The sequence below is a fragment of the Myotis myotis genome, unplaced genomic scaffold, assembly GCF_014108235.1.
Source record: "Myotis myotis isolate mMyoMyo1 unplaced genomic scaffold, mMyoMyo1.p scaffold_m19_p_3, whole genome shotgun sequence".
Classification (NCBI taxonomy): domain Eukaryota; kingdom Metazoa; phylum Chordata; class Mammalia; order Chiroptera; family Vespertilionidae; genus Myotis; species Myotis myotis.
The window spans coordinates 20,278,295-20,301,849 of record NW_023416335.1 but is presented as its reverse complement, the minus strand read 5'-3'; the positions used below and the strand labels follow the sequence as shown (position 1 = coordinate 20,301,849).

Genomic DNA, 23,555 nt, shown 5'->3' with positions numbered 1-23,555 from the left:
CAAACTGTGTTCTGCATACTCACAATTGTAAATCTACTGTTGCCCACCCTTGTGCGTTGATGTTCCTTTATTTTCTCTTCCTCCTTTCCAGTCCCTTTTCCCTCTCCTCTATCTCCTTCTACCAATCCAACAAGTTGCTGCTTCAAGGGCAACCTTCTAGACTGTACTAGGTTAGACACATCATACAGAATCAAAATATTTTTGTTGGATGAGTGAGAGGATGAAAATCACTAGATAAAAAGGAAATCAGACTTGAAATTATAGCTTATATCTTTCTAGCTTATATAGGATATAAAATTAAAAAAATAATAAGAAGGAGGACAAGTCACCCAGATGATTAAATGATGTTCAGTTTATCCCATGCTTTCATTGAGTGGGCAGTTTCATTTGTATATTGAAGATACTGCCCTTAAAATGAACACTTCTCTGCCCAGTTATAGAAAGTTGCAAGATGATGCACACAGGCACCCACACATGCATATACTCACACTTCCTACACATTCACCCTTCACAGCCCTCCCCACACCATACTCACGCCCATATCACACACAAATATTGGGTAAATCTAAGTGACCCTAATGGCTGAGCTAAGGATTTATGTGCAGCACACAGCAGCATTTTATGCATCTTCAGATTTGCTCAGCAGAGGTATGGCTCACACTTCCTTAGTCCTGATTTTCAGTGTACTTTGACATTATGAAGTGCTTTGCTTTTCGTTCTTCTTTGCAAAAGAAGCTCAAACCCTGAGACCTGAGTGGAGTTTGGTTACTTAGTGAGGGTGTGTCACATAGCTAACTTAGTTCACCTACAGAAGATTAGACTAGATTACTTGTTTATTCCTTTGCCCTAAGTATGGTATATTTTCCCACCTAGCAACAGTGCCTAGGAGTCAGTCAGAGTTCTTTTGGTTTCCCAGTTTGACTCATGAAGATTTTTATTCACATCCGTAATTATGAAAGCCTCATGATGCTTTAGTTGTCTGACCTCTCCAAGTTCCATGCAAAGTGGAGAGCTATAGTTGGCAGCTATGAGTCCAGAGGACGAGTACCCAACCTTGACACAGAGGGTTGACACCCCTAAGGGAAATGCTGGATCCAGAGAACTCCAATCATGGTTTACTTGAATTGAAAATCTGCTTTAGATACAGAAAACTTTTCAGTAAGAGGGCTTTCATATTAGGTTCAGCGGCAGTAGTCAATTTTTAGAAGTAGACTAATATATAAGCTTTTTCTGGGGGGTAGGGAGGGGGGAACAGGGAGGAAAACCACAATTTTGCAGTGGGAACTTAGGTCAAGCGTATCTTGGGCACAAAAAATGTGTGTAAACTACTCAAGAGTCCAGTTCACTGGCTCATTTGCTTCAATTCAATAAGTGTGTTAAGCATCTCCTAAGTGACCACAACTGTGCTAGGTACTGAGAGGAACACAAAGGAGGAAAAGACCTAATTCCCATCCTGGAGAGATCTCTTCTCACCATCTCATTCCACTTTGAAGTTGGATTGTGACATTTTTATTCTACAGAAGTTGGAAGAGATCTCAACTTAGAGATAATATTCTAAAATTCATGTATTGAAAGCATCTCAAAGAGCAAAAGAAATTATACTTCGTTCTCTCCACCGTGAAACTAAAAATAATAACTAGAACATCTACAAGATCCAATGAGAATTTCATTGATGATAATAATTCTTGCTATTCATTGTAATAATATGCCAAGTTCTATCTTCTCTGATATTTGATTAGTAATAATGTTAGTACTTGCAATTCTGTGATCTTACTTAAAATGGGAAAAGTGCTACATGCATTCCATGTAGAAGATGGGTATCATTTTTCAGTTGACTTAGGATTCCCAAGGACTAAATTGTCCACTCCTCCTCCCCATGGTTAAAGTACTTCAGAGAGAAGTTAATGCTCTTTCCATATTCCATTCTCCCTAACCTCTTCTTGTCAGGGCATTGTTCTTACCTGCCTCTGAGGGTGTCGGGGAAGAGCAGCTTATCCGCAGTGATCTTATGTTGAGGGTGGCCATGATGATCTGTGAGTCTACTAAAGTCTGGGAAGATGCCATGGGTGGGGAGGATAAGACAGCACACATGGAACATTCCTCTATGTTGACTGCATGGAGGTCTGCAGTATAGAGTGCAGAGCCCTAATGAGAGAAATGGGACAGAGGAGGAACCGCTCAGATGGACAGATTTTATATCATGGCTCACAGTTGTGGATCTTTCTGGGTGATAATTTTTGAGCCAACAACTCTTCAGCTTCCAACAACTTGGTTTTAAGACAAGTATCTGACACATTACCTGGTATCCGACACATTTAGCCTTACCAATCATTAAAATCTTAATAGGGATGAGACAAAGGAGGGTAGAGAGTGGGGAGCCTAAATCCATTTAAATGACTCAATTGGGAGAAATGAAGAAGGGAAACAGTAGTCAAGGGGAGGGGGGGGGGGGACAGAAAAAGGAGAAGTTATGGATCTAAAGGCAAATTTTCTATCATCACAATTTCACTTGTAGCTGACCCCACTTGCCAGTTCCAGATTAACTAGCAAAGTGGTGGTTGCTTTTTTTCATTGATGAAAAAATAGGAATAGATCTGACCCCACCTTCAGGTACCTTGGACTCAAATATTGGTAATTTCTAATATTAGTTGGATTGGAAGAATTCTGATCATTGTCTTTTTTTTTCCTTTCTTTGAACTAATCTAAGGGGGTGGTGAGGAGAAACTTATGGTGACTTTAAAAAAAAACAACAAATGAAATTCTTGGGAGAACAATTTTTGAAGTTTGAAAAATATTCCTTAAACATCACCAGCATTCTTGCATAAAAATCAAATACTTTGGTGTATTTCATGTGACATATAATGTGTTTTCTTTAAATCCAAAGAAATGGTTGCATATAATAGGATACAGACCTATGAGGGTTTAGAGTAAATACAATTATAACCATAATACCACATGCATAACTGACCTATTTCTCAGAAATGTAAACCTAATTCCTCCTTTCCATATATCTATCAGGGACCATGTGGCATTACATGTTCTAGAAAAGATGTGTCTCCAGAAAGGATGAGAAAGTTAGAGCATAAAGACTGGCCACTATCAGCTTGGATTTAGCCATTAACTCAGAATCAGGCTCAGAAATGCAGAGAAACTCTTATTTATATAAAGACTATAAAACATGGTTATCAACATTAAGCATGGTGGCTCCTGAGCATAATGTCTGAATTTAAATCCTAGTCCTACCACTTGGACAGGTTACTTACTTTATCCACGCCTAAAGGTCAACATCTTTAAAAAAATCTATCTCAGAGAGGTATTTTGAGGGTTAAATGAGTTAATATATGTAAAATGCGTAGAATAGTTTCTGGTACCACCATATGACTGCAAGCTAGCAGTAGTAGTACTACTACTAGTAGTAGTAGTACTATTTATTACCATTCTAAATATTTACTAGCCCTTATATGATACTTACAGGCAAAATGTAAATCTGGGGAAAATTCCGGAGAAATCGCCATTCTCTCTGCAGGTATTCCAGAGACCCGATGAACACAATGTCCTTCAGCTCCTGCCGAGGATAGTTGCTAGCTCTCAAGGGCATGACAAAATTCTGAAGTCCCATCAGTGTTGAGTGGGCATCTCCAAAGATACAAGCCACAATGTGGTTCCGAAACTCAAGTTTTGACTTGTCAGTTCGTTTCTAAGCATAAGCATGTCAGAATGTAGTCATTTTTAGAAGCAACAAAGAGGGTTCCATCCCCTCACCCAAAGTCTTTGAGGTACATCCACAGGAGTACTTCATAAGGATAACAGAATTTTGCAAACAGCTCATAAAAAATGGTACTTATTCACGGTGGGACAAGTATTCTTTGATCTTTTTTTTGGCATTCCATCTTATTTCCCCCTTTTAAGTTTTCTATTAGCCTAGAGTGCATCAATTAAACTGAGAGCAGCATCATTCCTCAGTTCAATCACTGAACCAAATGGGGAAAATATCTTATTTTCATTATATGTGTTTAGCCTTGTATGTGCTATGATAAGATTTAATAATAAACTAAAACATTCCAAATTCCTTTGCTAAACTTATGTCTTCCAGTGAGCCCTGAAAATTACATCAAGTTGCCCAACATCTTTCAGTTTTCAGTGGATTTTCATACATATAAAAATACATATTAGTTTGAACCATATGAAATTCCCTTTTTATGGGTCAAGAATGGTTGAATATCAGCAATTTTACATGGTTCAACCTAGTATTTAAATGTAATAACAATTTTTCTTAGATTAGAATAAGACTATTGCTAACATGGTGGGTTTCAGCAATCCTAATAGTTTCTAGTTGATGTGGCAGCTCTGACAATCTTGTGCTTTTGATGAAATGATTGATCATGTTTTTATAAAAGTTGAGCTGATTCAATAGACACTTTGCAGAGTTGAGAAAATTACTCATGGGAAGTGCACAAGAAATTAGGAACTATAAAAATTTCATTTGATCCCAAACATTTGAATATGTCTCATACCATTATTGGCATTGCCAGCTATTAATATCTCTCCTATAGCTCTAATTTGAAAATAAAGTAATATACATGATGAAGACTTAGATAAGAGTTTCCTCCCATCCATAGAGACTTTAAAAAGTAATAAGTATAACTTTTTAAAAAAGGAATGGCATTCCTGAAGGAAATTTATTTCAAGCTTTTCTGTGATATCTTTCAGGAAATGAGTCACGGTCTACTCTCACGGAGGTGGGATGAAGTTGAGCATGCCCTGGATCTGGTTTGGTATTTTGGTTTTGCCATTAGTGGTATGAGTATGAACAGAGTACTTAATCTCTCTGACTTTAAGTTTAAGTGGTTTAAAAATAAATAGAAGTTAATCCTGCTGTAGAAACTAAATTATATATTGAAAGTACAGTGTTCGACTCATTAACTGTTGTTCAATAATTATTGATCAAATGTGAATCGTGGGGAATTCCTAGATTTTCAGAGGAAGACTTTTGGAAGATGATGGACAACAAGTTAAATGTATTTAAAAGCATGTCATGTGTTAGTGTGTTTTACATGCCTGAGCACTTGAAGACTCGGAATATTTCAAATAGCTATACCATTCTCCCTCATGCCAGTCTGTAGCTGGGTTAAATGACAAGCTTCTATGAAACAGGGGCTGATGAAATCTAACAGGATAAATAAGTAACAACTGACATCTCAACAATTAGAATCTGTCAAATTAGCATATAATAAGACATACTCTCTTTCCAAAAGCAATCCCCCTATGAGGGGAAATCAAGCTACTAGTCTGGAAAGTCTTCCTAAAGAGTGATATCAATCTTAACCAAATCTATTAAATAATCATCTCTAGCTAAACCAATTAGTTTTAACTTGAATAATGAAGCCTCTAACAGTATTTAATGCAACATGTCTATATAGTTCAACCATTGCTCTTCTAAGTCAAACTAAACAATTAGAAACAAGATACATGGCAGAGTGCATTAATAGGCACAGCTAGAGAGGCAATTTCCCCAAGAAACTGTGGCACAAAACTGTCTTCTGGTTAAGAAAGTTGGTGGCTTTTGGGGGAAGGAAAGCATGCACTATTTGTTCAAAGTAACTTAAAGCAACCACTTCCACTTGACCCTTCTGTAAACTAAACCTAGCTCAAAGACTCCCTGGGTTTTTCAATCTGGACATTTCTCCTATAGGGTTACAAGTTTCAAAACCCTTACAATTTCTTAAAGTAGAAGCCCTTCTATATTTACCAAAGACTCAAGTTGGTGTTCTGACCTATATTCCACACCAAGTGTCACAAAGAAGATAGCTATCATAGAAATAAATCTGTTTGCATGCTTCATAAGTATGTTCTGGTAAAACATCTTCTATTTCTGTTTCTAGGTCTCTTGGATACCTCCATCTGCAAGCAACTTCCCAACCTTTCCAAAAATTTCCCTCCCACTGAAAACATGTTTGGCTGCCTGCTCAAAAGGTGTTTATTTTGTTGGGTTTAGAATAAGACCTAATTGCTAAAATAGTGAGTTTTAGTAACCCTAATAATCTTCTTGCTGATATGACAGCTCTAACAATTTTGTGCTTCTGATCAAATGACTGATCATGCTTTTACAAAAATTGAGATATATTATGTCAGGACACTAGGACAAGGAGTGTGTGTGTGTGTGTGTGTGTGTGTGTGTGTAATGGAAAAAAAGCAAACTGAACTACTTTCGGAAAGCAAAAAAATGCATAAATGTCAATTAGTCATAGTTGAAAATATTATATAGGGTTCATACAACATGCAAGCAAATCCCTTTTATTAGTTAAATTTACCAACTACTGAAATTATAATTGAGTTTCTAATTCTGAAAAATGAGAATAGATGGAGATCCAGAAAGCAGGTTTCAGAGCCTACACTAGGATTCAAGGCTTTTTACATTTTAGTTGCTGGCATTTCAGTGAGCAGAGTTCATTAACTTGAGAGGACAGAGACAGGATTCTAATATCTATAAGGATTCACCCAAGTTGTAGGGGGCAGGCATCTAGGAGATGCATGCTTGGCTTATGTGTTACATATAAATATAGCCAGCTTTAAGAAAAACTACTATAGAAAATTCAAACTTTAAAACCAATAGATTAGGAAAATGTTTATCCTACATAATAAAAGGCTAATATGCAAACCGACTGAACAGCAAAACGACTGGTTGCTATGACACGCACTGACCACCAGGGGACATATGCTCAATGCAGGAGCTGCTGCCTGGTGGTCAGTATGCTCCCACAGGGGAGCGCTGCTCAGCCAGAAGCTGGGCTCTTGGCTGGCGAGCACAGCGGCAGTGGCGGGAGCCTCTCCTGACTCCGTGGCAGCACTAAGGATGTCCGACTGATGGCTTAGGCCCGTGGGTGGGGGCAGCAGGCCTAAGCAATCAGTCGGACATCCCCTGAGGGCTCCCAGACTGCGAGAGGGTGCAGCCTGGGCTGAGGGACCACCCCCCGAGTGCACAAATTTTGTGCACCAGACCTCTAGTTACTTTATAAAAAGGAAAGACTGCAGAGTTCTTGTAAATAAGGAGTTTCCTTGTGCATTTAAATTAATTAGATTTACTAGCAAAACAGTAAAGTTTCAGGAGAACATTATTCTGAATAACTGACTCAGTTAAACTGTTAAAGGGGAGAAGAAGTCGCTGAAGAACCTAATTGTTTTAAATCCCAGGATTTTATACACATAGTGTTTGTCAAATATCACATCTGTAGCCCTGAAAACCATTCATCTGGCTGGTGAAGTATGTGTTTTTCCTCCAAAATTCATAGTTTACAAAGAGAAAAGGCAGGTACTTATAACTAGTGGAAGAGTATCATTTACCCTAAGAGAAACTATATTTTATTTGAGAATTGGTGCAAGATCACCTACCAGAATCACCTTTTCCAAATGCGTTGCTTTGCACCAGTAAAACATGCCGCTGCTATCAAGATAGTCAGAATTTTCATTGAGAAGACTCCTAAATAAGAAGAATGGAGAGTTAGCCTGAGGCCACATGGGGCTCTGGTGAAACATGGCCAAGATGTGAAATTAATTAGAACCTTGCGCCCAAAGTGAAGAATAACCTCTGGTCTCTGACACTCCAGAACAGGACACCAGGAGCTGAATGTCCAGACTACATCATAGCTCAAGACCTACTATATACTTTTGGCAAAATTCACAAGGATTTTGTGGTGTGTGCATGTGTGTGTGTGCGCATCTCTGTGTATTTAACAGACACATCAGTCCTTTTACCTTAGTTTATATATGCTTTGAAGGTAGTTATTTCTACTCTTAATTTTCCTCTAAGCAATCTACATAATAAAAGGCCAATGGCCATAACAACCGAAATGACCAAACGGTCACCAGGAAGTGCATGGAGCACCTCTTGGTCCCGCCCCTGTGGCCCACAGGCCCCTATCACAGCAAGACTGGCAGCTGGCAGGCAGGCGGGTGGCGGGGGAGTGGGTGGGGGGACAGGGAAGCGAGGTCATTATGCCTCCAGCCTGGGGCCCGGCCAGAGGTGTAACAACCTCACTGCTGCCAAGGCGGCTGTGGATCAGATCTGGAGAGAGGCCTAGAGAGAGAGTTGGGGCCTGATCCGCAGCCACCATGGCTGCTGGTGAGGCCTAGAGAGAGAGAGAGAGGCAGGGCCTGATCTGCAGCCTCCGTGGTGGCTTTGGATCAGGCCCAGAGAGAGAGAGTCAGGGCCTGATTAGCATCTTCCATGGAGGTTGCGGATCAGGCCCGAAGATAGGCCTGGAGATAGGCCAAGAGATGCTGACTGGCATAGAAACTGACCAATCAGAACTAAATCTGAGTTACCTGCAAGGAACCAATGGCTGCCTAGGAGGAGCAGCTTTTGACACTGACTGGCATAGAAACCAACCAATCAGAACCTAATCTGGGTGAACTGCTAAGGCAGAACCTAAGGTGGGGACTGAGGAGGGGTTTTAAGGTCAACAGCTGTTTAGTGTAAGATGTAAGAAAGTGGTTCAATTTTTTAATAACTGGTTTGGCAGTACAGTGCATGTGGCTGGCTATCAGTCCAGATATAGGGGTTATGTATTTTTGGCTGCAAAGAGCATCTTCTCCTGCTAAAAAAGGCTCCCCACCTCCCCACACTTAAGCAATCCTATCCTATGTAATCTATCTATACTAATAAAAGGGTAATGTGCTAATTAGACTGGGTCGACCAGCCATCTTCCGGATGTCTGACTTCCTTCTGGACAAAGCCATGGTGGTGGGGGCCAAGGCAGAAGCAGTTAGGAGCGATCAGGCCAGCAGGGGAAGGCTGTTGGGGGCAACCAGGCCTGCAGGGGAGGGCCATTGGGGGCAACTAGGTCGGCAGGGGAGGGCCTTTGGGGGCAAGATCAGGCCAGCAGAGAGGGTTGTTGTGGGCAACCAGGTTGGCAGGGGAGGGCAGTTGGGGGTGATCAGGCTGGCAGGGAGGTCAGTTGGGGGTAATCAGTCCAATAAGGGAGGGCAGTTGGGGGCAATCAGGCCAGCAGGAAAAAGCAGTTGGGGACAAGCAGGCAGGCAGGGGAGCATTTAGGGGTGATCAGGCAGTCAGGCAGAGGTGGTTAGGGGCAATCAGGCAGACAGGCAGAAGCAGTTAGGGGCAGGCAGGCAGAGAGGTTAGGGGTGATCAGGCAGGCAGGAAGAGGGGTTAGGAGCCAGCGGTCCCGGATTGTGAGAGAGATGTCCCCCCAAGGGATCCCAGATTGGATAGGGTGCAGGCCGGGCTGAGGGACACCCTCCCATGAATTTTGTGCACCGGGCCTCTAGTAGTACCATAATGATACTATTCCTTAGGGGAAATCATGAGAGGTGTTTTGGGAACTTGAACATAAAATTTTAAAGTCTGTGAGATCAAGGCATGGGTAGCATCTCTCTCCTTAGTCAGTTTTCCTCCCCTCTCCTTTTGACGCCTTTCCTATGGGTCTCTGTTGAGACCTTTCTGATTAAATGCATTTTGCATTATTTACAGCTGCCATCACTATCCGCATTTGACTAGACTCTGCTCTAATCTTGATCTAGATCTTGGCAAAGCCCTCCACGTGATCACCCCATACTGCCATTAGACACAATGTTTATCATATAAAATATTCAATCACTAAAAAGGGTTAGACAATCTTTTGAAAAATTTCACTCACATCCTAAGGAATGAATATTTGCTTGTTAGAGAATAAAAGAAACTCTCAAAATCACAGAAAATTTAATATTCAAAAGGACCCATTTAAGTCAAGAGAATCTAGGAATAGTATGCAGAAACGACATCAAAATACCAGGGGCTTAACACAACACTGGTTATTTCTTACCTATAGTAACTCAGTTGAACAGATGGGTCTGCTCCCCACAACCATTCAAAGTCTTAAGGGGACAGAGGCTCTATCTACCATCTTAAGGCAACACACTTGGCACATATATCCTCCTCAGTCATTAAAGCAAGGGAAGAGAAAGGAACTAGAGAATCAAGCCCAGGTATTTACGCTATGGCCCAAAGCAGCATACATCACTGCTGCTCATATTTCATTTGCCAGAACTAGTCACTTGGCTCCTGCTAACTTTAAGGGGGTTTAGGAATGTGTGAAGCAATTGAAATATTTGATGAGCATTTCCGTCTCTGCCAGAGATTTTAAAGAACACCCTTTATTTTATGGATAAAAGACACAGAGCTAACGAATTATAAAGCTAGCGTTTGAATATAATGCTGAGGTTGAGATTACGGGGGCTCACAATATCCAATTCTTTCCTTCCTTAGGATATAGGCCTTGGGAAGGGGCCACATGACCTGTTTTGGCCAGTGAAATGTGAGAAGTGATAGCCGACAAAGTGAAAGCCCCCATGCTATTCTCAGGCTCTCCCTAACCTGCCATAGAGATGACCAGCCTGAGTACACGAGTGACTATGTGGAAGAGAGTGCCTGGCCTGCTTGACCTGTGTTGGACATGCAACATGAACAAGAAATACACACTTGTTGTGCTAAGCCACTGGGATTTCATTAATTGCTACCACAGCATCATACGTCCATCCTATCTTAACACAAATGCCTTTTCTAAAAAACATGTTCTGTGGAATATCAGTAACAGGAGAAGCTCTAAGGAACTGTGTTCTGTAGTCCAATAAATTTTGAGTAAAGTATCGCCTCTTTGAGATCCACACTACACTTGAGCGTATGAAGGTTCTGAAAAGCTTTACAAAAGTAAAATCCTTTAAAGTTTGTATAAAAACAGTGTTTCACGCACTTATTTCACCAAAAAAACTTTTACAGTTACTTATGTACTCACTTATTTCATTATATTTAAAAATATCTTTTACTATCCCTTAAAACCCCTTTTGAGATACACTATACTGTCTTATGCTATAGGTTCTGCCCTGGCAATCAATAGCTTATGACAGAATTCTCCTGTGAGGTTTTACTGTACATCCTGGGAACAATACAACCGATTTCTCTCTGTGCTGAAGGGTTAGGGGTTCTCCCTGTGAATTAATATAGCTTATAATTCAACACCTGGCCCAAAGTCTCAGACTCCAACATAATGACAAGTCATTTATTTTCTCTTTTTACCAGGTTAGTTTCTAAATTGCTATCTTAAGTCATATTTCTTTCAGACAAAATAACTCAGGTAAACTGAGATTGAGGCATCAGACCTAAAGTGATTGGACAGAGAGAAGACCCAGATGGAGAAGCTGGAGTGGGAGGACTGGGGCATTGCCAAAGGGTTTGGAAAAGTATAGAGGCTAATTGTTAATGAGACCAGCCAAGCCCTAGGTTCAATCCTTATTTTCCCCTCCATTTAAGACCTACTTATAACCTTCTAGTCATTTACTTAGCCAGAAGATGTTGTGATGTAAGCCTCAAAGTCAGCTTGACCAGAATGGGTTACCTTGTTCATTTGAATTAACATACCTTTTGGTGGGTTTAAATATCCCTAAGTCATGAGCCCCAACCCAGAATCCTAAGAGCCACACAGGCATTCTCATTCTCTCTCTCTCTCTCTCTCTCTCTCTCTCTCTCTCTCTCTCTCTCTCTCCCTCTCTCTCTCTCTCTGGCTTTATCTTTATTATTGAAAGTATTACATATGTCCCCCTTTTCTCCCCATTGACCCCCTCCACCTACCCCCTCCCCTCCCCAGGCTTCCCCACACAGGTTCTCTTAATGGTACCAGACAGAACCATGGTGATGGCTTTATGCCAAGGTTGTTAAAGGCAACACAGCTAGAGCCCAAGTCTGGTTTTGATGCTTATCAGAATTTGGAGAACTGACTATGTTACTACTCATTCATAGAACCTTATTTTCTCTCCATGTGTAGTTTCCTAAACACCTTCCCTCAGATGCTGAAATAATGTACCAAGTTCCCTTTAGGGAGGTGGCTTCCCACACACTGCCCTCAACACTCAAGTCTAAAACAACTGCCACTACTTTCCTTCTGGTCACTTTCTTCAGCTTTTCCACACTTCTCCTCCTCAACCCTCCCACCCATAATGAATGAAGAGTCTTTAATCTGAAAATTAAATGCCCTTTTGGCAAATGGAAGATATTCTTCTCCCAAGCATATTTTAACTTGACTCAGAATAGCAAATCATTCACTATACACTTTCCTATCATAATAAAAGCAAGATCTATGTACACAAGCTGTCACAGACAGCTTTCTTCATTCTTCATTCATTTCTTTTTTCCTTCTGATGTTATGGAAAACAGATATGCCTCAGAGGAAACACCTGTTGGAGACCTTCGTAAAAGAAAAGGCTGGAGGAGACCCACTTCATCATAAAGGCATCCATCTGGTGTCCTTGCCAAAGCAAAACCTGATGTAATTTAGTTCACCATGCCTTAACTAAAGCTCCCTTCTGCCATATGTCTTGAAAATGACATGATCCTTGCAGAAATATACCTTCCTAAAGAGACTAATAAATCATCTATGAGAATGTGCAGTATTAGCAGTCTTAGAACTTGGAAACAGGGATTATAACATAAAGGCTGGTGCTATGGGAGGAAAAGGTAGCCACACAGCACCATCCAGGTCATTCAGAACAAAAGAGAAAAGCCACATCCTAACCACAGGTAGAAGCTTCCCAGGTGAGGGGGCTTTCCACGTCAGATAGCCCAGCAAGGAATACAGTGGGAACTATCTGAGAAGGCCCTGAGTAGAACATCTGTGGGAGAAAGGTGGGTTGGTTTACTGATTACAAGATAGACTTCTTATTGTAGAAGCAATGCATGGTACTTCCATCTGGCATCGTCCAAGAGGCTTTGAACCTTGAACTATCCTTAGTCATGTCTCAGACATCCACCTCTGAAAGCTGATAGGTCACGTGTGGTGGGAGAGAACAGCTCTTATAGCCAGGACGCTTGTGGATGTGCAGAGCAGCATGTGAATGAAGCCTGCAGCTGTCTTTGTGGATGACTGCCTTTCTTCAGGCGACCTTCCTGCAGGAAGCCAATGTGCTATGAGCACACATTTGAACACGTCCCAGCAGAGGATGGCAGGCTCTTTCCTTTAAGCTTCGTGGAACTATTTTGAAGAGAATTATTCTGCCATGCCCAAAGTAACTTACCTTGTATCAATTCTACCATTTAAAGGGGAATATAAATGAAGGACAATGTGCCTTTGGTTTACAATTGTGGCTCATTCTCTTTCTGATGGGAAAGAGAATAAACCATGCAGAAAAGCCTCTATTAAGAAGGTGGGTAGGTTTCAGTGCTGGGTCATTGTTTCCTCCAACTTACAGACTTGACTCTGATTATTCTTGAAAATGAACAGCCAATGGGTGAGATCCTCCACTGCCCACAATTCCTATTAGAAAGTTCAAAAGTTACCTATGTTTTTATTTTATTTTATTTTTTTTATTTTACAGGCCTCATTTTTGGATGTGATTGCAAATCCTGGCTTGTGACCATTCCATCTGAAACCTTAAAACCCCATTGGTTGCTTGTAAATTCTTAGCAAAGAGTTTTCTGGCCTGGATGCAAAAAAAATATATCTTTTGCTCAAGGCTTGAGTTAAATAAAATTAACAAGTTTCGCAAAGTCTTAGCATAGAGAAAATGACAAGTCCCTTGGCTGAGGGTTCGGGGGGACAGGAGGAATGTGTCCCTGTGTCCAGGAGTTTCCATGGCCTCCTTGGTTCAAGCTTTGGGAAAAATCCTTAGTCTCAGGATGTCTTTGATGCTACTGAGGATTTTGTATCTTGAAGGCTGCAACTGTACTCTCTCCAATGACTTTGTATTTAGTGACAAGGCTATTCAGTTTGTTCTCAACACGGAAATACTCATTTATCTCAATTCTGGCCACCACCTTTTGTGAATCGAGAAAAAAGAAATCACCTAAAATTTGGAAGTGTGAGGGCAAGTTGTATAATCAGTGCTTCCTACTCCATCCTGATCATTTTCTCTCTTTCCCTCCTGCCCCCTCTCTCTAAATCTTACACACATATACATGTATCCCTACACACATACACACATGCTATAGTCAGATTTCAGAATCTGAACTTTTATGGCCACATTCCTATTTTATATTTCTGGTTTCACCTGGCTGCCATTTACTCATTACACGGCATTATTTTTACCTTGGAGAGAAACTTATGGTTTTAAAAAAGTATAATATTTTATAGTCCATTCCCCCAGGAACCTGTGTATGAGCAAGTGAAAAGGGCTCGTGGGAGCTCTGAGAAACTTTCAGGACCACAGAGAATCTCCGGAAGGCAGAGAGCATGGCCCACCTTCCCCGTTAGCAAGGCCTCTGTGGTCTCTTCCTTTCTCCTTTAGAAAGGGAAACTATGCACCAGGCTCAGTGCCTCTCTCCAGCTTGACCAGAAATCCATGCTGAGACTCCTTTGCTGGGTAAAATGAGAGATAACCTGCCTTGAAATCTCACGGGACATGACTACACTGAGGGCAGTGTGGCTGTCTCTATAGCACCATGCCCTTTTGGTTGCCATGTGGGAAAATCTCAGGAGCGGGGGTGGGGGAATAGGACAACCTTGTGGGGCGGCTGGGGTGACTGACTCTTCTGGTTTGCTCAGGACAGGAGGCTTTCGGTACTCAACTGGCCACTCCACTGCCAGAATGGGGACACTTTTCCCTGCTCATATAAAAAGCTCCTAGGGAAGGAGGAAGAAAGGGGAAGGAAGACTAAACCTTGAAACTCTATGTCCTGAAAACTTTTTATGGTGCTCTCAGAAACCTGTGCACATCTCTATGTATGTAGATGAGTTTGGCTGGTGTTCACTGGAAGAAAAAACAGTTGGGTGGCCAGAGCCTGTATATTGTAAGAGAAGCAGGTCCCAGTGAATTATATCTTCCACCCTCCTTCTGGTTCCTCTCACCTGATTCTTTGCATATGCAAAGACTTTTGAAGAGCCATGATGGAATCATAAACTTTAATAGGAAAGATGGTAGGTGTGATTTTTTAAAAATTATGAATGTTACATTTAAGATACCAAAATTCAAGGTATCTTTGTATTCAGTGTGATATTATGAATGTCTACACAGGAGAATGTAAACTGTGTTCTCGGGTAAACCAAATCAGCTGTGAAGAGTGTTCTGTTTGTCTTTCAGTGCTGCTTTACAGATGGAGTCTATCAAAGCCATGGCCTCTGTTTTCAATGTTTACAATTTAAAATCCCTGCAAAGAATTTTTTCCACTCCTTTGCTTGGAAGTTAGACCCAAGGTCAGAGTGGCTCTAGCCCAGGTAAAGGCAAAAATAGGGTGGTGTTTCTAAGAAATTACATCTGAGCTCCCATTTGAGCATCTCTGCTAAGTTTTGCTTTATTTCTGATGAGTATAAACTGACAATTTTTTTTGCAGAGTATATTCTGTGAAAACATGCATAGAGGCATCTCTGAACTTAAATTGTTACCAGATGGGAGATCAATGAGAAAGATCACACACACACACACACACACACACACACACACACACACACACACAACTTCCCTCTTCCTCACCCATTCCCCAGATGGATCCTCATTTAAAGCCTTTATATTTTATGGATATTGCGTTTTGGATTTCCTACAATGTGAGGACAAATGAGGCATGACCTCAAGCAGCAGGTGCCTTTCATAAAGGCTGGAGTTTGTGCCCTGAGCAGAAGATCCTAGGCCCTAGGGCATAGGGCAAGCCTCACATCTAATTGGGAACAATTCCCTCAGCCAATCTTTACAGCATGAGGTTGCATTTTTAGATGCACTTTCTCACCCACACCTTCTAAATACCAAATGACATAGTGAACATAGAGGTTACTCTATGGACTGGGATCTGAACAATGACATAAGTTACTCTCACACTTTTACCGTAAAAGCACACTCTGGAAACAAATGCAAACTTCAAACAAAAGATTTTCTTTTACTTTTTTTGGTGGGATATGGAAGTGGGAAGCAGAAATTTGAAATATCTGAAAACTAGCTCATATTTTTATTATACTGATATAGTCTCTAAGGTTTTATGGGATTAAGCCTGGGTCAGAGATTAGCATGACAAAAATGCTTTCCTTATGCAGTGGGGTGAAAGGGTTGGCCAGGGCAATTACCAGAAATAGCTCACCAAAAGAAATTAGGACCTGGAAAAACTAGCACCCATCAAAATGTCACTGGTGTGAGTGTGCACATGTGTGTGTCTGCATGTGTGTCAGATAAAGGGAGGGGTGTCAAATGGGAAGGGAATAAATTGTGAAGAGGAAATAAATTCCAGGGTCCCTGAATATTATTAGATCTCCCCCCCCCGTAAAAATAGAAAGTTATTTGTAAAGTTTTCTTAATCACCTTCTTTAATTCTCTGAAATACCTGTGGCTAAATGTCAGAATGGAGACAAATTGTTAGTGTGCTGGTGATTACAGATTTTTCGAAACATTGGAAGGACCTAATGATGTGTTGAGGGCCACAGACTTTTAAAATTTCCTCACATCTGGAAGCCATCACTGGAAGGAAGCCTGTTGAATAAAGGCATCCTGAGTATTATAACATTTTACTTAGCACCAGTGACCTGTCAAGAAGCAATGGAGATAATGGAGATGGAAGCCACTTGGGATCACTCATGACATGGAGCCCTCCTTCTGCTCCATGTGTTACATGATGGCTATTTTTAAAAAGTGGTGTGCCTTAATTAAAGGTGAAAAGTTAGAGTTAGGGGTCTCTGGTGGGAGGGAAAAGATTGTGGTTAGCGTTCTTTAACAAGAAGAAGTGATTAAAATAAGGCTGTTATTAGGGATGAAAGGTAAGAGTCAGGATTTTTAGTGGGAGATAAGAGTCCCAGGGTGAGACAGCCTTAATAAGGCAGGAAGGTCACAAGCGCTCTTACTTAGATGTTTCCTGCACCTTAGCTCTTTAAATTAAAGATGAATCAGAACAAAAGAAAATAAGTAGAATGCTCATACTATTCTGGTCACCTCTAATTTGGCATTAACTTTCTGCTGAACATCAAGTCCTTGACTTGTCTTATGTGGGACTATAGAGGTGACATGAATATCTGAATTTCTTGAAGCTGAGGCTGTTCCCATCAAGAAACCATCTAGCCCTAGCTGGTTTGGCTCACTGGATAGAGCATCGGCCTGGGGACTGAAGGGTCCCAGGTTCGATTCCGGTCAAGGGCATGTACCTTGGTTGCAGGCACATCCCCAGTATGGGGTGTGCAGGAGGCAGCTGATCGATGCTTCTCTCTCATTGATGTTTCTAACTCTCTATCCCTCTCCCTTCCTTTCTGTAAAAAATCAATAATATTTTAAAAAAGTAACCATCTAAATGACTCATCTCTTACCCCAACTAATTCAGCTCCAGAAGGAATTTTCAGAAGTCACTTATTGCCTTTCTGATATTGTTTACTTAGTTTTAGTCATTTGTTGGAGAGAAGGAAAGGGAGAGGGAGAGGGAGAGGGAGAGAGAGTGAGGGGGAGAGGGGAGGGGAGGGGGAGAGGAGAGGGAGAGGGAGAAGGAGAGGGAGAGGGAGAGGGAGAGGGAGAGGGAAAGGGATGGGGAGATGGAGGGGGAGAGGGGAGGGGGAGGGGGAGAAGAGAGGAGAGAGAGAATATAAGGATATGAGAATATAAATATGATTCTCCAAACTTGCTGGGGACATTCCAATAATTTGAAAATCACCACCAGCTCTAGCCAGGTGACTTACTAGTAGTTGGTTGGACTGCCATCCTGTACACCAAAAGGTTGCAGGTTTTATTCTTGGTCTGGGCACATACCTAGGTTGGGAGTTCAGTCCAGGTCAGGTGAGGGTGTGTATAGGAGGTAACTGATCAGTGTTTCTCACTCTCTCTCTGCCCCTTCCTCTCTCTCTAAAAATAAATATAAACATATCCTCAGGTGATATTTAAAAAATAAAATAAAAATCACCAACACACACACACACACACACACACACACACACACACTCCTTTTAGCAATAAAATTCCTCTGTCATCTAAATATATCCTGTACCATGAACCATTGTGCAAGCTGACAGGTTAGTGTTGAGTTTGACCTTTCTTGCTTTGTCTCACACCAGGGACAATATCACCACAAGATCTACCACTAGTCATCCAGAGGGTAGAAGTTCATGCATCTACCTCTTTACTGCCCTTGTAGATCAAAAGGAAGACAGTGCATTGTCAAGGTTTTCAGTTAAGGTCAGAATACACTGGCATCTGTATGCAATTATACAGATACTTAATACAAATATAAATAATACTTTTCCTTTCTGGTGAGAAGTTTCTTGGCTATTTTGCAAGAATGCAAATGCTTTCTTACCATCTCTTTCTCATCAATATCAAAATCTCCATGGAAACAAATTCCAAGTTCTGTCTCAGCTCTCATCACTCCATGAAAAAGTAAAGAAAGTACATGTTCTGTGAAATCTTCTCCCAGCCTCTTCCATTTGACCACCTGACAGGAACCCATTCTCTTTCACTCAGAATTCTAGGACAAAAGTCTAACAGTAACCACACCAAATTTCAGGTGTTTTAATGATTATTTTATTCTGCTCTTTGATTCCTTTGTCATATATACTTTTTTGGTTTCAGTGGAAAATTGAGATTATGTAATTGAAGAATCAATTGCTCTTTCTGTGGGCACTCTATTCACCTTTACTTATCCAAGTTCTTTAAGACCCTTTTAAGCTAAACTCAAAACTTTTAGTAATAGTTTGAATGAGGATTATCACTTTTACAAAATTATCTAAAAATAATCTTTACCTATTTTTATCCATTATTTCCAGACATCTGATGTGATATGGGTCAACATTAACTATAAAAAACAGAACTGACAATTTTTTTCTTTGAGGTCTAGATTATAAAAATGTATTAAGCTTTGTAGGCCAAGAGGCAAAACTATTATTATGTAGGTCATTCTATAACTAGAGAGAATACATTTTCACAATTTTTCATTTAGGATACTCAAAATGTATTAATAATAAGTATAATTTTTGTATTACAGAACTACTAATGAAAAGGAAGGAATTTTAAAAGGAATTTTGCTTAATTTGCATTTAAATTTAGTGTTCTCTATCATGAAAATCAATTGCAAAGGTTCATATGTTAATGCTGACCTTAATGTGTTTTAACATATATCATCTTTGAAAATGTCTTTTCACACAGATAGGTACTTCCAAATATTGATAATACTCCATGAGCATATGATTGTAATTGAGCTTATTCATCACATAGAAGGCATTTCTAGAATCCTGTTAGACTCTTCTCTTGATAGTTGCTTTCAGCATGTCATTATACAGCAGATTGATCACTTGCAATGTAAGGTGGACAACCCTCGATTGCAGTTATATGAACTTAAAAATATAGAAATTTCCTTTGCACTTGCATCAAGGTCCAAAAACACACACAACGCTGTTGGAACTGAAATCAGAAAATATATCCACTATAAATTTGTGTGGAAATAATGATCTCACTTTTTTTAACTTTTGACATAATGGGAAGTGTATAAAAAAGCTTGCCATTGCCCTGCCAGTGTGGCTCAGTGGTTGAGTTCCACCTAGGAACTAGGAGGTCACAGTTCGATTCAGGTCAGGGCATATGCCTTGGTTGTGGGTTTAATCCCCAGTATGGGGCACACCGATCAATGATTCTCTCTCATCATTGATGTTTCTATCTCTCTCTCCCTCTCCCTTCCTCTCTGAAATCAATAAAAAATATATTTTAAAAAAGGCTTGACATTACTTGTGATTGAAGAAGAGTAATTGTCATTCTAGTGACTTTATCATAGAATAAGTTCCACATATAAGCTCTGTTTTGTCTTTCAATTTTGCATTGGTTTCATTAAGAGAAGTTATGAAACCTGCAGTGAATGCTGTTTTGAAGCCATTTAGTATTCAATAATAGTGACTGATAGAAGTTTTCATTCAGAAAAATTTCAGTCTTGTCCCAGAATCCAAAAGATCACAATAAATCTTAACCACTGCTAAAGTCTTAAACTGCTTTGTGGTAGGGCAAGTCAGGATATGCATCTTCTACTTATGACTAAAATTCATAGAACTGACAATGGTGAAGTCCATGAGAGCAAATGAAGTTTACCACTGGCACTATTAGCTGAATAATTTATGATAAATTTAGTTATTTTCTACAAAAAATCTGCTAATGAATAATACAATAAATAACCGGTCTTTGCACACCTCACACCTTGCAAGTTTGATAAATTTGTCTAAGCAGACATTATTTTTACTCCGCATGTATTTTACCACTATCATTTGTAATACATCTTAGCTGATTCCACTTCAGATTCTGCTAAATTAGTGTTTTTCCCAACTTTTTCGAATATATTTTAACAGGTAGTTGTGTCATGTAGAGTATTCAGGAGGGTAATTTTTCAGTTGCTTCAAACTCAGTACAGGTTCATTTAATAAACAACTAACTAGACATTATCAATTACATTTGTTGTCTCATAAGAAGCCAAGGGAACTACTCAAAATAATTTGTCCTATTTTTTATTGTTAAATTTTAAAGTTAGCATGTTTTATTGATTTCAGAGAGGAAGAGAGAGGGAGAGATAAAAACATCAATGATGACAGAAAATCACTGATCTGCTGTATCCTGCATGTCCACTACTGGGGATGGAACCTGCAACTCAGGCATATGCCTTGACTTGGAATTGAGTTCTGACCTCCTGCCCAGCTGGCATGGCTCAGTGGTTGAGTGCCAACCTGTGAACCAGGAGGTCTCAGTTCGATTCTTAGTCAAGGCATATGCCCAGGTTGTAGGCTTGATTCCAGTAGGAGTCATGCAAGAGGCAGCCAATCAATGATTCTCTCTCATCATTGATGTTTCTATCTCTCTCTCTCTCCCTTTCCCTTCCTCTCTGAAATCAATAAAAATATATTTAATTCTGACCTCCTGATTCATGGGCCAATGCTCAACTACTGAGTCACACTGGCAGGCTGTCCTATTTTTAACTGACTATTGATATTGCTTCCAATGTCAACTCTTCAAACAACTGATGTTGCTGAATGGTTAATATTAAACTATTTTATTTTCTCTGAACACACTTCTTGGCTGTTGCAATAAAATGCAATTTCATTGACTCGCCATTAATAAATGATTTCCTTTTTTGGCTACCAAATGAGCCACTCTTAAGCAAACTTTGGTTGCAAATTCTGCTGTAATTAAATAGACTTTATAATTTTTAAACTAGTACTTTACTGTGAACTCAGGTAAGTGTCTAATCTGATAATGTCGATGTATATTGCATTCTTTTAGCACAACTATATTGTCATTGTAAATTAAACATATGGTTTTTCCAGTGCAACCAATAAACTCACAAGTGTTGAGCCAGATTTGACCTTCAGGCCATAATTTTCTGAACCCTGATCTACACCAGCCCCTGACATCATTTTAAAATAACATTTGCATAGACAAAAGGTATCATGTAGTCCTGTGGCATTCATTCATGGTAAATTTTTACATGCATTATCTATAATTATAGCATTTTTTTATTTTCACATTGAAAGTGGCACCTTATAGTTGAAGAGACCAGTTGAGACAAAGAGATAGATTCATATCAGCATAAGTTATCATTGAAATTTTAATAGATAGAAGAAAAGTTAGAAAAAGCAGTTCCAGATGGGAGTACGGACCTCCAAAAACTCACTCTTTCCTAAAATCAATGAGAATTCTAACAAAAATGCTCAAAATCAACTTTTTCACAATTGTAAAGTGCTTCTTGGTGAGCCTGGCTAGAGGTTCATCAATCTTGTTTACCCTTTCAAAGAACCAGCTCTTGGTTTTATTGATGTTATGTATTGCTTTGTTTTTTGTTTGTTTGTTTTTGGGTGTGTTTTTTTTGGTCTCTACGTCATTTATATTTGTTCTGATCTTTAGTTCCATCCTTCTGCTCACTCTGGGCTTTTTTTGTTGCTCTCTTACTAATTCTTTAAGTTGTAGAGTTAGATAATTTATTACAAGTTTTTCTTACTTTTTGAGGTAGGCTTGTAATGTCATGAACTTTCCTCTCAGGACTGCTTTCACTATGTCCCATAGGTTTTGGATTGTTGTGTTTTCATTGTCATTTGTTTCCAGGATTCTTTTATTTCATCATTGTTCATTTTGGTAACCCAATCATTGTTTAACAACATGCTATTTAGTCTCCATGTGTTGAGTGTTTTTTAGTGTTTTACCATAGTTGATTTCTAATCTCATTCTATTGTGATGTGAGAGATGCTTGATATGATTTCAATCTTCTTGAACTTGTAGAAATTTGTTTTGTGTCCTAACATGTGGTCTATCTTTGTGAATGACCCATGTGCACTTGAGCAGAATATGTATTCTGCAGCTTTGGGGTGACATGTTCAATAAATGTCAATTAAATCTGTGTGATCCAGTGTATCCTTTAATCAAAGGCTTAAAGAATCCAAAAAGTGTTTAATTCAAGAAAAATGGAAGAATTTTGGTGAGTTTTGTGGTATCCTACCTTGCCTCATTTCCATTCCACTTTCTCCAGCTCTACAATATAGCCTTGAAATCCAACGGACTCATGATCACAGTAGACAGAAAAACTGGCACTCTACCAGCCACTAAAGAGGGAAGTATGGATTTGAACTTTCCAAAAAGCCCAATTTATAGAAAATGTCATTATTTCAACTGAAGACCATTCTCTCTAGAAAACCAAGCAAAAGCCTTATCTTTATTTCTCCTGACACAGAGTTTTCTCAGGGGAATCAGCTATTCCCACTGAGAAAACTCTGTGTCAGTGGGAATAGCTGATTCCCCTGAGGAATTTTCCAAAAATGATGAGCCGCAATTGTTTAAAATTTCAGGCATTTGAAACAGAGGTAACAGTGTGGCAATCAAGTGGCAAACCAAAATCTTTAAATGGAAAATCTGGAACTCAGCTGGCATGGCTCAGTTGTTGAGCATTGACCTATGAATCAGAGGTAGGTCAGGGTTACATTTCAGTCAGGGCATATGCCCAGGTTGCAGGCTCAACCCCGAGTCGGGCATGTTCAGGAGGCAAGCAATCAATGATTCTCTCTCATCATTGATGTTTCTATCTCTGTCTCCTTCTCCATTTTTCTCTGAAATGAATAATATATATATCCTATATAATAAAGAGCTAATATGCAAATTGACCATCACACACTTACACAAGATGGCCACCCCCATGTGGTCAAAAGATGGCCACCACAAGATGGCCGTCAGGGGAGGTCAGTTGGGGGCAACCAGGCCAACAGGGGAGGGCAGTTGGGGGCAACAGGGCCAGCAGGGGAGGGTAGTTAGGGGCAACTGGGCCAGCAGGGGAGGGCAGTTAGGCGTCAGGCAGGCGAGGGGTTGGGAGTCAGCAGTCTCAGATTGTTAGAGGGATGTCCGACTGCTGGTTTAGACATCAGGTCCCAGATTGGAGAAGGTGCAGACTGAGCTGAGGGACACCCACCCCCCTTGCATGAATTTCGTGCACCGGGCCTCTAGTGTGTGTGTGTGTGTGTGTGTGTGTGTGTGTGTGTGTGTGTGTGTGTGCTGGGGAATGAGACGTCCATTGGGGGCTTTAAAACTTTGTTAACTTATTCACCCTAGGGATCTAAAAGAAAGCCACATGTACATAATACCCAAGGACACTTGAGACATCTCTAGTC

General features: G+C 40.2%; 1 protein-coding gene across 1 annotated transcript in view; it reads right to left on the bottom strand.

Moving 5' to 3' along the window:
* The window catches only part of KCNU1 (potassium calcium-activated channel subfamily U member 1), a 121,419-nt gene that overhangs the window by 18,853 nt on the left and 79,011 nt on the right, over positions 1–23,555 (bottom strand). The window contains 3 exon segments of the mRNA XM_036297221.1: positions 1,962–2,145; positions 3,473–3,697; positions 7,390–7,477. Of these exon segments, the coding sequence (XP_036153114.1) occupies positions 1,962–2,145; positions 3,473–3,697; positions 7,390–7,477 (497 nt within the window).